The sequence below is a fragment of the Simochromis diagramma genome, unplaced genomic scaffold, assembly GCF_900408965.1.
Source record: "Simochromis diagramma unplaced genomic scaffold, fSimDia1.1 OVJJ01000753.1, whole genome shotgun sequence".
Taxonomy (NCBI): Eukaryota; Metazoa; Chordata; class Actinopteri; order Cichliformes; family Cichlidae; genus Simochromis; species Simochromis diagramma.
Genome location: NW_024387523.1, coordinates 6366602 through 6382978, shown reverse-complemented (window position 1 = coordinate 6382978; position 16377 = coordinate 6366602). Strand labels below are relative to the sequence as shown.

The 16377-nt window shown below is 38.8% G+C and overlaps 1 protein-coding gene across 15 annotated transcripts in view; it reads right to left on the bottom strand.

The window, feature by feature from the left end:
• Positions 1-72: 72 nt before the first annotated feature.
• Positions 73-16377, bottom strand: part of LOC120726429 (sodium bicarbonate cotransporter 3-like) — a 55818-nt gene continuing 39513 nt past the window's right edge. For 11 of the 15 annotated variants that reach the window (XM_040020003.1, XM_040020001.1, XM_040020004.1 and 8 more), the window contains 18 exons: positions 16114-16271; positions 14623-14710; positions 14374-14520; positions 13828-13934; positions 12572-12746; positions 11556-11689; positions 11210-11455; positions 10586-10691; positions 9833-9994; positions 9177-9290; positions 8669-8830; positions 7692-7943; positions 7384-7452; positions 6975-7148; positions 6637-6774; positions 5454-5554; positions 4091-4207; positions 73-2478 (listed from right to left, as the gene is read on the bottom strand). In XM_040020003.1, the coding sequence (XP_039875937.1) occupies positions 2397-2478; positions 4091-4207; positions 5454-5554; positions 6637-6774; positions 6975-7148; positions 7384-7452; positions 7692-7943; positions 8669-8830; positions 9177-9290; positions 9833-9994; positions 10586-10691; positions 11210-11455; positions 11556-11689; positions 12572-12746; positions 13828-13934; positions 14374-14520; positions 14623-14710; positions 16114-16271 (2532 nt within the window). In that variant the 3' untranslated portion in view covers positions 73-2396. Of the gene's footprint in view, positions 2479-4090; positions 4208-5084; positions 5134-5453; positions 5555-6636; positions 6775-6974; positions 7149-7383; positions 7453-7691; positions 7944-8668; positions 8831-9176; positions 9291-9832; positions 9995-10585; positions 10692-11209; positions 11456-11555; positions 11690-12571; positions 12747-13827; positions 13935-14373; positions 14521-14622; positions 14711-16113; positions 16272-16377 lie in introns of all 15 variants that reach the window. The other 4 variants (XM_040020006.1, XM_040020016.1, XM_040020008.1 and 1 more) reach the window with 3 other exon arrangements.

Here is a 16377-nt window from a genome sequence, read left to right as displayed (position 1 = left end):
GCGACCCGTAAATCCTAAACTAATGAAAAAAAATTGTATTTTTTTTTTTTTTAAATGAAGACAGAAGAAAAATCACCTTGTATTCCTTTTTATTGCTTTTCAACAATCAGCCATGACATAAGAGTCATCGTTCAAGTTAACAACTGGACGCTGTGTGCTTCACTGATGTCTGTACAAAACAAATGCATTTTCTACTCCGCGTTGTTGGTGTGACAATAGAGGCCAGAAACTCCTTCACGTTATTGATCGTTTATCCAGATTCATGCATCTTAAGTCGAACCTCATAATGTGGAAAAACAAGATAAACAACAGGAATCGTAAATTCTTAGCTGGTTGGTGGACGTTAACCGTCTCTGATGATACTAATGACAACATTTTACATTTCATTTTAACGTCCACATATGTAGTGAAATAACCACACATGAATCATTATTCCCACTAATCAAATATATAAATTAACATAGATGTCACTTCTTTCTGGATGTTGACGGCACAACACTTTGACACACACACTAATCACTTAGAAAAGAAACAGTACCTCAAAATTGATTACAGAGCTTTTATGTTGTGAGCAAACACTAGCTGTGATAGTAGAACACACAAACACACTGACAAACAGCATTTAGTTACATTTTTAAATGGAAGAATAAATTGAACTACACTGTTTTGAGTGAATGGCTCAGGCTACAACCTTCACACAGACATGGCATTACACTACGACAGGAAGAGCCGTGTCCTCGTTCACTCTACGATCCATCTTTGGGTGCCACCGCGTATGCCCGTACCTCTCTTCTGAACACTTAAACTATCAGTACTAGACTTGTACACAAAGAGCTTCAACAAGGCACATAAGCTATTGTCCGTATAGTCACTGTAGCTACACACAGACAGAGCAGATTAAACATACACAGAAGTTGTTTGATGAATAATTCCTTGCCTGAATATTAGCCAAGTTCAGGAGTCCGTCCATTGCACAGTATGGAACACTTATTGCTAAAACAGGACTGCTGTCAGCAAAATAAGAATTCCTAGAATATAATATATTCTTTTACATATACAGTAGAAATATTTTGCATAAAATGATTTATGATTTGCAACGCTAAACAAATTATCTTTATACCACACGCTCGCTCGTACTCACACACCCACGCATACGGTAATAATAATACAATAATATAGACAGTATAAAAACAGGTGCTGCTATCTGGGGGTCACAAATATTCTCTCATTTTTTCGCACCTTTGTATATGTCATGATTTACAGCATTAGGTAAAATAGTTGTGATGACAGCCATGAGAGAAACACAGTGGCCAGAGGGTTAAAATATCAAATGACAACAGTCAGAAATCACTCAAGATTCCTGAGTTCTATAATTAAAATTTGAATGACTGATGTATGAATACAGAGGGGGGAGGAGTAACCTTTTTATTAACACACCATAATTCATCTTAGGTAAGAAACTATACTGGCAAAGTGCTTACTATACAGTACAGACTTCGTATGGCCTCTGAAGTAGATTTCTACAATATTACAAACGAAAAGAACACAGTACACATACGCGTGATATTTCAGTAAGATCACATACACTATGAACAGTGAGGCTTTACAGTAAAAACTAATTTTGAGCAGCAGTATCAATACTGAGTGTTCCCCTAGAGACAGGAGAGATTATTCATGAGCAAATCTGACAAAGATGTACGCAGTAATATTAGTGTGGTAGTGTAGTAGTATCTGAATGTACCTCTGTCTGTTTTGGTTTGTGTCATTTATTGTGCCAGACTAAATATAAAATAGAATTATCTGGTGCTGACAGTACCTGAATGGCTTTAATCAAAAAGGTTTCAAAGCTGGTGTACTTTAGTGAAAGGTCTCAGTTCCACCTTAAATATATAGAAACGGAGAATGCTAACAAGAAAGAAAAAGTAGAGTAAAATGAACAGCTAAAATAACAAAAGTAAAATATAAATATAAATAAAAGTTTTGATGGTTTAAAAGTAAAATTCACACAGTTGAACACCCCCACCAGTGAGGCCCCTTCCTTTGGTGTCTGTGCTTCAAATGAGTAATAAATGGCTGCTAGACAGAGAGAATTTCTGAACAGTGAACATCGGTGGGCAGTTACAGCAGAATTCCTTTGTTTCTTGGAGTTTTATCCTTTATATTTCATCTTGGCAACCATTCGTACACATTCTGTACATGAAGGACTTCAAGACGTGTGTTGAAGAAAGACTCGCATCCTTAAGGGAGCTCATCTGCTGCCCTGAAGGAGCTCTGCAGAGAGGTTGTGCTGCTCCAGTTCAGTGTGTCCCCTTTCCTTCTAAGATTGCGTCCATCGGTGTGGTAAAAGTGTTGTGAAGGAGAAGGTATTGAGGACAAAAGGAGTTCTGCACAATTTATTACAGGAACGTCTCGGTAGTGGAGTCTCTTCCAGGTGTGTCTGGGCTGACGTCGACTCTAACACAGGCCACCTTTTCCTGGCTGTTCAGGGATTAACAAATAGAGAGAAAATGAGTGTGTAGGCAGATTCATGGAGGTGTTAAGGGTTGTGAGCAACTACAAATGTGTGATTTCTATCAGGTAGAGGAGTGATAGGTCTTAATTACAAACACTTACAAGACTTTACCAGCTTTAGTACAACTTGGTAAGGATGGGACTTAATGAGAGAACTGTGGCAAAAGATTTGTCAACACAAAGCACTGTGCAAAGGTTTTAGAGACTGAACTTCAAGTTAGGATCTGTTTTTAAAAATCAAAACTAAACAACACAAAAAAACAAGGAAGTGGCCCACAGGGTAAGGACTTCTATTCAAGGCAAGAAGACAGCAGACATAGTGGATAAATCTTGGGAGGCTACCTGTCTTTATTCTGTGTCTGATTGTCTTTGTCCCTAGATGTTTGAAACTTAGATTTGTGCCTAAATCTAAAGACATCTATGGGTGGATGGATAAATCTAGTGAAATTAATATGCATGTAACTCAAAAAGGCGGTTTACAGTGCAATGCAAAAGTCTTCAACCACCACATATTTTTGCATATTTTGATAGTAAGGTGGGAAATAGATGTAGAAAAGCATTTGGAAACCAACCAACGAATGTCAAACTGTGATAATCTTTGGGTTCTTTTTCAAAATGAACTAAATAAATGAATGAAAGCAAATTATGTGTTTATGTAATAGGTTCTTTGTCACCAGCAGTCTAACTATAAAGCTCAAAATTGATTCACATCAACACAACACTGGTTCATCCCTTCAATTAGGTACCTTTTTTATGCTTTGGTGATTCATAGATCAGTGATAAATGTATTAAAAAAACAAACAAACAACAAAAGAAACATTCTTATGAAAAGAATGCAGATACGAGGACTGGACTGAAAGCAGCAAAAAATACAAACATTGAAATTCCTTTGGAAAGTCTGCAAAACTATTGTTCAATTCCACTTCAAAAAATAACAAGGAAGTCTGTCTCCTTGAAATAAGGAAATAAGGGGTAGCACAAGACCTTTGCACAGTACTGTGTTTTTCCTCTTTGCATCAACACACGTACTCAGTTTTTCAAGATACCTAAAACAAATTGTAAAAATCTTTGTGACTTTAGGAGATACACATCATGACAGCAAGTATGTTTAGGATAAATGAAACAGGGTGCAGTCTGAATGTGGGACCAATCAGAATCCAGTCCGATGGAACCAGGTGATAAATAGTAATTATTTCTAAGTGTTTCCTACCCTTTGCCTTTCCAAGGAAACCGAATCAGAGTTTGACATGCATTACTGTGCAAACTATGTCAAACTGTTATTGAGGAATGCCATTTTGCTGCAAATATATTCCTGTCAACTCAAGTCAGGTTAACAGCTATGGGATCTAAAAGGAACAGAAACTATTATCTTTGCTTTTACAGGATTAAACTGATTCCCGACACTCAAAACTGCAATCGCTGTGGACTTCCAGGCAGTAACTAGCTTCAGTTTCTGACTACAGCGTACGTTAAGATAGCACTATCAAGCAGTCCCTCTTGTTTTTAGCGAGCATATCATATTGAAGTAACAGAGTTGGGTGCAGGGGCTCTGGAAAACTCCAGGAGATGGCATAGCTACCTTCCGCTAAGCTTCACAGGTTGGACACAAGACTCTGCACTCGAGTTCACTGCTTTCCACACTGCGGTTTTGGCCATCTCATCAGAGATATTTACAACCAAGGGGTCAGTGTCAGAACTACATGCCAAAATGAAAACACACACACACACACACACACACACACACAAACAGAAACAAAAAGAGAAGACAGGCATGTAGACATCAAGACAGCAGGACAGGATCAGTGCAGGAGAGGCAGACGCAAACATGCATATATTAGAGATTAAACCAAGTTAACAACACAGTATGGCTGACCAGACAGACCACAAACAAACTTCTGTGTTAACATGTATTAAGAGCTGTTTGCTTTTTAGGCAAAGGGGTATTCCTGAGAGTTGACTGTATGCATATTATTAGTTAGATAAGGCAATCATTCTATCATAGACCTTTTTACCTTAAAACAAATAATAATAATAAAAACAAAAAGACAGGAATACACAAAGCAGTGTGTTTAAAACCATCTGTTTTGAAAATCTGTTTTTTTATGGTCTGAAAATTTCACCCATGCACAAACTATCAGCAGGGTTAATCGTGGGTGATCGTGGCTCAAAGAGTTGGCAGTTCGTCTTGTAACTGGAAGGTTGCCGCTTCAAGCCCCGGCTTGGACAGTCTCGGTCGTTGTCCTTGGGCAAAGTCTCCTTGGGCAAGACACTTCACCTACTGCCTACTGGTGTTGGCCAGAGGGGCCGATGGCGCGATATGGCAGCCTCGCTTCTATCAGTCTGCCCCAGGCAGCTGTGGCTACAACTGTAGCTGCCTCCACCAGTGTGTGAATGTGAGAGTGAATGAATAGTGGAATTGTAAAGCGCTTTGAGGGCCCCGAAAAGCGCTATATAAATGCAATCCATTATTATTATTATCATTATTAATATGCAGCAATGTGGGTCAGAGATTATTATTATTATTATTATTATTATTATTATCATCATCGTCATTGTACACACAGCCATGCTACCTCTTCTCACAATGGGACGCTGTGGGTCACTACTTCTATTCTGTATGATCTGTTAAGATGGACATAACACACAGCTGATGACCAGTCTTTAAATTGTCATTTCAAGCTGTAGATAAAAACATATTTTTTAAGTTTAGACACAGCAGAAGTCAAGACATACGAAATTAGTGAAATCCTTATTTATCTGGATCAAAAAATTTTAAATATATTTAGCCATGAGGCCATAAGATAAAAATATTATAGTAGTATGTGAGATTTACGGTCACTAACATGAATACACTTCACTCCCAAGTGAAAATTTACAGAAGATTCAGCTCTCCATCCCACAATCTGACATTTTAAGGATGCTTTATAGAGTGCATTACTCACCTCCCTGAGAGTTCCTTCACTGGGATCTTGAGCCGGTTTGAGTCTTCATAAGTGTCCTTAATCCCCATCTCTTCTTCTTCCTCCAGTCCGGACTCTTCATCCTAGATTCAAATGCATCTATAGTTTAAAAACTAGTTATTACTGCAGTGAGGTTCATCCTCCAACAATTGAGTCTCATAGTTTTATTCATATTCAAATCACCTTTAACATCTGGCTTATTGGCCCGGGCTTATATTATATTGGGTTTTGGTCTCCCGTGGCTGTGTAGCACTGAAAGTACTTGATTCAAAACTCTCTTCTTCCGTAACAGCCATGCTTGCAAGACCAATATACCCATTTGATTTTGCCTAGTTGCCACAATTATATAGCAATTTAATTAGCAATTTAATTCGATCCACTGTTAAGGGACCCACTCGAATTGTAGTATAATTAAACTGTCTTCCAATCTGAGCTTCAGAAGGATTTACACGATCTGGAAAGCTGTTGTTTACAACAAAGACAGATGGAGCATTTGGAGAGATTTTGCAGTATTACTGTTTAAATGCAAATTAGGAAGAAAAACAAAGGATAACTACATTTTTGTCATTTCAGTGCATGTCTTGAAGTACAGTAGGAAGAAAAAAAAATCTCATTTAGTAAATTTTTGTAACTGAGGAGCAGTTTTAATTTTGTATCATTTGGAAGCAGAAGTGGTTGTGACCTTCAAGTAGATATTGAAAACAGTCAGCTGTCATCCTCCAGCTCTTTCCTCTTACTTTTAAGTTCTTTCCACAGAAGGAGCAAAGGCATGAGCTCTTCACAAATGCTCTGAACTCCACTCTCGGGGTCAAGGCTGTCTGCTTAATCCTTAATCCTATAAAACCTTGAAACCTTGAGTATACAGAACTAATATTTTTATTCATTAGTTCTGTATACTAGTTACTATCATTGGAAAAGGCTTGTGATTGGATACATTTCCTGTCATGGTTTAGAACTTGCTTCCTATCATTAACATCATGCTCAAAAGTTAATATGATTTTTTTTTCTGTCCAGTGATCCCAGTAAAATATCGCCTTCCCCATTTTTGACACAAAATCTGCTACAGCCAACTTTCTGTTAATGCAAAGAAAAGCAAAAACTTCTTTCAAATTCAAATTACAAATAAACTTGTGATGTTCACTTATGGAAAACAGATGAGTTTTACCAGCTTTTCACGCGCTTTCTTTTTCTTATCATCCTCCGTCTTCTTTTTGCTTTCTGGCATCAAGTCATCGAGCCAGCTCAGCTCTCTGTTGGTAAAGAAAAAGTCTAGAAGCTTTCGGATAAAGACCAGCGCCAGAACCTAGAATTACAGATGAAACCAAACATAAAGTAAAGGAATTACACAATAAAATCATATATACTAATAAAAGAAACCCTCTGCTATACTGTTATTTGGCACAACATACAGATGAATGATCAATAACTGTGACATTAAAAACATTTCTATAACTCTTCTCCAGTAAAAATGAAGTGATAAAATAAGTAAGGCTGAGTCATTACCATCATGGGGAATACAACAGCTGCTGCAGACACCTTGATTACCCAGAGCAACACCAAACAGCTGAGCTGTATCAGGGTGAAGATATGGACCTTCCACAGTGGCACATAGCGCAGGTAGATCAGGTCAGGCTGGTGCTTTGCAGGCATGCCAAACAGTTTGATTCTGTCAAAGAACTAGAGTAAAGAGAGTCAGTGAAACAGTTAAGAAATACAAATGCATGAAAGTATCACTTAATAGATTATTCAGAGGAGGAAACACATTTAAGAGAAGCTCCCAAGGACTCTGAATTACCATTAAAGGTTTGCAACAGCAGGGGGCAAACTTATCTTTACTAACAGCTCCAGACTCCTGCTCTGTTCTGAATAGAAGGGCAGCACTATCTTCAAAGACAGCAGGGGAGAGACTTACTTGAATGCCTTTGAGGGAAGAGACACCCATGTAGAGAAAGACTCCGTACAGAACCGGCATTGGAATAAACTGTCGAAAGCACAAATCAAACAACATATTAGAAAATATTTAACTTACGGTACATGAAGCAAAAAGCTGAAAACATCTATGACACACTTGTGCCAGGTGACAACACATTAGTTAGTTTACACGGAATTAACGCAACTTGTGTCAAATAATCAAAAGACATTATTATATACAGTGATTTACAGGGGGAAGCAAATCCTCATGAAGAAGCAAATATTATTTCACTGACAACCCCATCGCACCTTGAGCACTGATGTCATGAAGACAGAACAACCCATCAGGACAAAGATCATAAATCCCGTGACTCGCTGTTCCCGGATTCCCAAAAACTTGGGCTGTTCTCCCGGTGCGGAGCAGCCGGACTCCACCTTCAGGCTGTTAACGTGGGAAATGGAGAGGACGGTTGCAGCCACAAACCACGGCAAGCCCATAATGGAGCACACGCCCAGCATTATTGCCACGAGGAGCAAGTCCAGGTGATAGCCACATCCTTTCTGTAAGATACGAGAAGTAGAGGCATGGACATACACGAAATTTCAAGACTGAAGAGAAAAATCTTTGTGACAGATTCATTCACTGTGATCAATCAGCTATTTGCCTTTTTCTGTAAAAAAATAAAAAATAAAAATAAATTTTGTGAAACTTTTTATACTTCCTCCAGCTCCTCCCTTTAGGAGTGACCACACTGAATCATCTGTCTCACCCTTTCTCTACCGTCCCTCTGCATGTCCTCCTTCTCTACATCCATAAACCCTCTCACTGCTCTTCCTCTCTCTTGTAAACCTTCCATTTCACTCTTGCTGCTGTCCTTCTGTCACAAATCACCCTTGACACTTGTGTTCACGCTCTTCTTCACCTCTTTTTTGCACTGTCCATTCCTTTGGATGCTGACCCCAAGTATTTAAACTCATCCACTTTCACTAACTCTACTCCTTACATCTTTACCTTTCCACCTGCCTGACTTCATCAGTCAAACCTGTCCATCACCACTGCAAACAAGAAGGGGTTCAGAGCCAATCTCTGATGTAATCCCACCCCCACCTTGAACCAATCTGTCACTTCTACAGCAAAACCTCATCACTGTCTCGCTGTACTCATACATATGCTGCAGTACCCTAGCATACTTCTCTCACTCCGGACGTCTTCATACAATACCACAGTTCCTCCCTTGGCACCCTATCACAAGCTTTCTCAAAATACTTTCAGATAAAAGTCAGACCTTCAGCTTGTGCTCTTTGCGGTTGATGATGACTGCTGTGATCTGCTGATCCATAAAAATGAGGATGGTGCAGAGCATGGCAGGAAGTACTGCCACCAGCAGTGTCCACCAAGGGTTTTCTCCTAACGGATCCATTAGCCAGCCTCTGTTCTTTGAAGTTGGCTGAGGGGAAAAGTGCAAGCCACATTAAGTATATAAGGTATGAACTAACTGAGAATATTTATCTTACACATTACTTGTAATGTGTTGGTCAGAATCTAGACTATTCCAGCAAGAGCTTTTGTATATGAAAGCCTTAAGCACACACAATCTGTACTTTTACATCTCTGAGAAGAGACTGCTAACACTGTAAAGAAACTCTTGAGTAAAATACAATAGAATTACAAAACCTTTACTTTATCTACAGATTATATACTTTATTTAAAGCTTACAGAAGATAATAGCTACGATCTGTAAAAATGTACTCAATAGTAATAAATGGAGCAATGCAGATGAACAATATGCCTACCTCAAAGCGGTCAGGAACATTCAGTTTAGGAGACGGGATCCCCATTAGGTAGTCCACTAGCACCATAATCATGATGGTTATAAACACTGCAAAGTCACTAATAGTGGATCGCACCTATGTAACACACACATATACAAAATAGATTAATTTATTTAGGGATTTGACATGTGCCTTCAGCCACCCTTTATAAATGTATTCCTAAAACAAAGAAGCGAAGCTGCTTAACTTCATATCATTTCCTTCTGTAGGTACAGCTCCATCAAAGTAATTGTTGCACATTTTACAGTTTACACAATACCAACACCGGCCTACACCGAGTGATAACACTGTAGACGGTACTATGTGGGAGGATGCAGGAAGATCTCTTCTTTCTGAACATGAGTCTGCTCCTGTACTAATGACTCAATACAAACATTTACATAGTGTCAGAACCTTTTAGGTTAATCTGCCCACACTTGCGTGCACCAGGTGTACAAAACATATAATGACATGTGATGTTACAGATCTGATGCTTCATATTTCAAATAGTACTATTTAAACATCATTTTACATGATTAGGGATTAAACCGTGCTTTCTTTTGTCTTTTTAAAGCTTCTTTTTGCTGCGTTTTACAAAAGAAATAACATACATAAACAAATTAAGCCCAACATCTCACCCTGGTGGGGAAGTATCTTTCTGTTTTAAACTGCTTGAGGAATGATGACAAAAAGAAGGTTGTGAAGAAGAGGATAACAGACCAAAAGAGAACATCTGGGATGTACGGCCCATGGTGACCACAGGCAGGACCCACAAAGTCTCCATGGAGCAATTTGCACGTCTTTAAAGAAGAAGAAAAAGGATAAAAATTGGTAATTTAATGAATCATCTGTATTACAGAGGTAGATGTATTGCTGGGGGTTGTGCTTATGACTAAAACTGTGAATTACCGAATAAACGTAAATGTCTGTATAATGTAGACTATTGGCTTATAGTGGAATTGAACTTCTGTGTTAAATCTACGCTGTAGGTATGTAATGGCAAACCTTTCTGAAACCTTATGCAGTAACTTACACCGTAACCTGACACACACCTCTCTAGTGATGTAACTTCCCAGTACAAAAGCACCACCTTTTCCTTCCATGCATTTCTGGCTACTTCTTTTGGTGCCATTTTTGAAATCAGCTAGAAGACAATGGAGCAACTCGAAGAGAGAAACTCCACTGCTAGCAATTGTTTAGGTGGGAAAATTGTAGAGACACACCACACGCACACACAGGTATAAAAGCTACTTGGGGAAGCTATGGCATGTGCTCTACATAGATTCAATGCATGAAGTCAACATTAAGCTTCACTGTTTGTTCTCCAATTTTAAAACTGTGTTTGTAATTTCTGTTTTTTTACACTAGAGGTCACTGTGCGCTAGTCTTACTGAAACACTGAGGCTGCTCCATTCGATAGAGTCTGGACTATATCCAGACTGGTTCCACTTCTGCATGACCTCATCTGTAGCATTTAATGGTGGAGAGCACTGACACCTGGGGACAGAGGATTCAAAACTAAGCAAAGTCTGTACCTTGAGCCTTCTGTGAGAAATAATGTTTAAGGTTCAATTAAAGCAAACTTTAAGTACATGCTACAGTGTATCTGCCGAGTAAAATTATATTTTCCTTAAGAGGGAACTACTTTATGTGATGCTTTGGAATTTAATCTAAAGACTGTAATAGAAAATGTGGAAAGTCCCTACTTTGAGACCAGGGGCAGACAAGTCCCTCTGAGGTTGTGTCAAAGCCCGTTACAAATCAGAAATTAAATGAAAATTTAATAAGACTTTAGGGTTTTCCCAGTAAACCAGTCAGCTGAAGTAGTCGTAGAAGAAGATAATATAAATTTTAACCTCTCTCATTATCAGTTAACGCACTCTTGCAGAGACAGCAATTTGAAGAGCTAAATTTAATGCAACCTGTGCAAACAATTCACAAAATATAATACTGAGCAAACAATAATAAACAAATGGTCCTTTAATCATTCATGTAACTTAAATCTCAGTACTTACGAATACAGAGTAAGGTTGTCCAAGCTGTTATGCATGTTGACAGGGTACAATTCTCCCAGATGAAAGAGCTTCTCTAGAGCTTCGTAGATGAAGATGATGCAGATCAATGCTGCAAAGGCCTCCTCTGTGAAGCGGGTAATGTAGCAAACCAGAGAGCTTGCATCTGTAGCCACGAGGATGATACACAGGAAGGCAGTCCACAGACCAATGCTGGTCCGTAGAGACAGGTAGGACAAGCTATAGTCCCTGGGAAAGACAAAGAATTTCTATTACCGGTAGACAATGGGAATCAACATAAAACACTGTTGAGCATTTTTTACTACAATGCAAACTTGCTCAAACTCACTTGCAGAACTTAAAGAGGATCTTCTCAAATACTAAAACAGGCCCCGTGCTGCCAAGAATAGTGAGGGGCTGGCCTGCAAAGAGGGAGTATGCTACTCCTGTCAGTGATGCCCCAAATAGAGACTCGATGGCGCTCTGTAGAGACAGAGGAGAGGAGTGGAGTGAGGGAATAAGAAAGGAGGGATTGGGGAGGTGAAATTGCACAAAGGAGGATACAGAGGGAAAGGCTGAAGGAGAAAAGCAACAGATGAGGAGGAGACCACAGACCAGAACATAAAGCTTTGATTAAACAGACATTATGGGCTGCGTCTGAGAGGCTAGATAAACTGTTCAAATGTTCCCACACTGCTGACTTGTCCGAAGTCATATCTCTGTGCAGTGTGTGAGTTTATTTAGACGCATTACACACACCAGCACACAGACTCTGTCTGTGCCAACAGTCCCTGGCCTACCACAGACATCTGGATGAAAGAGAAGCAGACAGTGAGAGAGAACAGAGAGAACCACAAAAAGAGACACTATACTAAACAGTTTGTATGGTAACAAAAAGAAAGAAGTGAAATGTATTAATAGTTTGATTTTATGTAACGTTTTTTTATTTTGATTTCTCATACACGTATTTTAAAGAGGTCAGAAACATGTTGTGTGTAACATGTGTGCATTTGATCCCATCTTATTGTCTAGTGTAAGAGTGTTGCATTATTTCGCTAAAATTGTTCAAACCGTGGAATGGATTTCTTATTTGAAAACACTGATAACACTATTGTGGATGGTAGAAAGAACAGATTGTTGCACTTTACAACTTTAGGATTCTGTGGAACTCGGGTATTTGCTTTCCGTCATTCACAATACCCTCACAGAACCCATCTGAAGTGCCAGTACAAAAATCACAATATGTAGTAGCAATAGTCCCAAACGTTCTTCTATAACACGACTAAGGGATTAGGGCTTTTACGCCCACTGGAACCCATGAAGCGATCAAATACTGACTTTTAAGTGCCAAGCTTTATGACTCACTATGTTGCCTTTTGTCGCCTCCCCAAGCAGACCCCCGAATGTGATGACAGGAGACATGCAGGCGCAGTAAAGGAAAAGGACAGAAGCGAGACACTGCAGACTGAGAGCGTCCCTGATGTCGCTCCAGTAAAAGGGCGCTTTCCGCTTGACATCCAGGACCAGACCTCCGAAAATTCTAGAAGATTCCCAGAGCAGATTTTAGTGCTTGAAATTTTCAAATTGAATGTAATGTAATTACAATTACCGTAAGAAAAAAAAAAAATGCAAACTTCAACATATTTTCAATCAGGAAATGTGAAGAGTGGAAGCTTCAAGAGTATTACTGTACAAAAATGTAATTAATATGAAGCTAAGTATCTAAGTGTCTGTGCTGGATCATGTGACCATCTGGTTCAGAGCTTATTAGCACTAAAGAAAAGACTCTTACTGTAACAGTGTCAGCTGTAAACCGATGTTCTTAAAATGTACTAATTTAATGTTTCTGGCTTCACTGAGATGCTGTCTGATGTTACTTACTGACCACTCAGCCTCTTTCTGCCTGTTTTTCCTTTGCCTTTCTATTTCTCAAATCCATTTCTCACCTTGTATATCGTCTCCTGTCTTTTCTCTAACACCAATCCAAAAGCCTTCCTGTGAGGTCTTTTTTTATATTTACTTTCCCTCACACCTCTGAAATAACCTCTCTTGCTGTCCTTCACAGCCCCTGCTGATTCTTTCACAGAGCCCGTGTTTTTCCTTTTTTTTTTCCTTAACATTAGCTTCTTGTACTTTCTTACGCTCAGCTTTCCCTGAGTAGCTCGCTCATAGCACAAGCCTTTTATAGTTGCAGTGAAAGGGAGCGTGACTCTGTAAATAATACAGTGCCTTCCAACAGACATGAGTGTGTGTCAGTCTGAGGTTGCCAATAAACACATTGTCCTCAGTGTGTGGCCCGTGGATAGGTGGTATCAGTTATCCATAAATGTCGACATTTCAGTTTAACAGAGTAATGTATCTGCTCAAACAAACTAATTTCGTGCTTCTAAAATTTCACATTTCATACCATTTCAAATTTTAATAAAAGCTCTGTTAGAAAAAAATGATTTGGATGATAGCTTTGAATTCACAGAAATTTCATTTTAGAGCATCCTATAACCATAAACAAACCCCTGCAACTCAAGATGATAAACAGAACAATAAACAGAACAAGTCACTTCCATACAGGGAACAGCAGCTGACTGGATAGATGTTTAATAATGTCACCATAACATACTCACCTCCCAGTCCTCTGCAGCTCAGGCCCTGCATGATGGTCCTCCTCTTTTTCCAGTTCTCCAGCTGGAGGTGCACTGCCATTGGGCTGCAGTGGTCTTTTCCTCTTTATCTGCAGGTAGGACAGTTTAAAACAATATGTTCCATATGTTTTAATTCTTTTAAGGTCTCTCTCTTCGTTTAAGGTGCCTCTCTTACTGTGATTATAATGATATAAAGCTAAATGTGACATATAAACAACAGGTTACTGTTTATAAGACTTGTATATATGGAAGTACAGTATGAAAGATGTTGTATTCTTAATGACTTATCCAACTGTTTACCCAAGCTGAACTCTAGACAGGCTGCCAGTCTATCACAAGACTAACAAAGAGATCTACACCTATGGCCAGTTTTAGAATCACCAATGCATCAGTGTATCCCAGGCAATTTTCTCTATATTTTTTGTTACAGTCATGTCATTTTTGGCTAGGTTTAAAATGAAAATGGACACTTAAATGTATATTCAGTAGATACACCTGATATAAAATGTGGTAGAGATCCTAACTTACCTGAGATGGGACATTCTTGGGTGGCTCAATTCGAATTGTGGGATCCCACTCTCCAGGAGGAAGGACAGTCACCTGATCAAGGAACTCATCTATCCCAGAGAGTAGATCAGTTCGGTCTTTGGCCTTGTATGCAACGTCGTGGAAAATCTAGAAAATGAAATATATTTGGAGAATAGTTGCACAATTCAATTAAAATTTGAAAAAGATAAAATATGATAAAATTCAAATAAATGGCAGTGTCCTTCTCACCTCGTCTGTCATTAGTGTGGCCATGGATCTGCCAATTTCATGGTACTGTGGTCCTTTGCCGTGAGGACCCAAAAGCAGGAAAAGAAACCTTTCAACAAGAAACAGATTAATTAAATACACTTAAACTGATGACAGTGATACAAACTGCAATCAGTCTTTCTTAAATTTTTGAGGAGCTGGTTTGTAGCTCCGAAATAAAAAAAAAGAAAAAAGGTGTCATCTCATGCTATGTATTTATGCTCCCTCGAGGGCACAACAACAGCACAAGCCCAGACATGTGAGATCAAGAGCAGAACCTCAGCTAACCTCACCTAAGGGAGCTACAAGTATGGAAGTACTTTGGCTATCACACCACCAACAAAGCGCAACACTTTGAAAAATGTGCAAGAAAAATAATTAAAGGTGGACGCAAATTTGTTTCATCACTTGAGGTAAAAATACACTTGATTGCATCCAAGCTAAGAAGCCACATGAGGAGGAGATACCGACAGCTGGTGAGGTGCGACCCAAACATAAACAAATGACTCAACCGAGCAATGCTGGATCTGGCTATTTGCCCTCCATATGACAGAGAGAGCAGACAGTGGATAGAAATTACTGATGTGGTTAACTTTTGTTTGCAGTCCACAGCAGCGGATGAGCACGGCTTTAAGAAACTGGTCAAAGTTTTTTCAGTTTATTTTTATTTAACCAGGAAAGAATATGACTCAAGATTAAAATAGTGTGTCCTAGTAAAGAATCAGTTTATCATAAGTTGAATAAATTAAATCCACACAGCAGTTAAGTACGAGTAATAAAAATAACAGAAAACAACGAAAACACCTAAAAAACCTAGGGTACTTTTTTTTTTTTATTTGCAATTGACTTATGTTGCATCACTACAATGGCACTGCAAGAGCCTTGCAGCAATAGATTCACACTTCAAATTAGACAGTCTGACACCAGTGACAAAAATAAGGGTGGAAAATGCCCTTCATTTTGTCTGCACTAGCTGCTACTTACTGCAATCTCCCATAAAACATTCAGTATGTTTTTCTACATCATCATTAACGTCTTTATTGCGAAGTATGATATCATTTCGGAGCTATATAGCCCAGCCCTACTAGTTCATCTTTTCACATTTGCATTGTTTATGTTTGTTAAGCCATCAGCCTTGTTGTTTCTTCTTTTGATTGCTTTACTTCTTCCCATGTTGATTAGAAAAAAAACTAAGCGTTGCCCACATTTTTGTACACCATGCTACTAATTTTTTGCCCAATTATATGTTTCAAGATTTGTATCCAGGCATTGCAAAGGGTTGTGTATGATCACAGCCATGGTAAATCCACAGGTTATAGTAGGTCGATGTGATAGCAGCATTAACAAATTATTTAAAAAGTCTGCTTTAAAAAAAAAACAAAAAACCTAACTTGTCATATTTGGTGTGTTTTTTTAATGACAAAACTTTAGGCAAAGAAAAGACCTTATGTGATACAATTCTTAATAACTTACCTTGTGGGCACAGGCACCTCAGTAAGGCCTGTGATAAGGACTGCAGGTGACAGTCGAACAAATGCAATTATGGGCTTCTCCAGGAAGTCCACTTCTCCCACTAGCACATTGGAAGCCTCAGCACCCGGGGGAATCTTTTTCATGAAATTCATGTCCACCTGAAGTAAGTGAAATAGTAAAATCATACATACAGATCTACACAGAAAAAAAGAGCTTAAAAAAGGTATAATAGACTTGGAGCCAGTGGAAGTACACACATGCGAA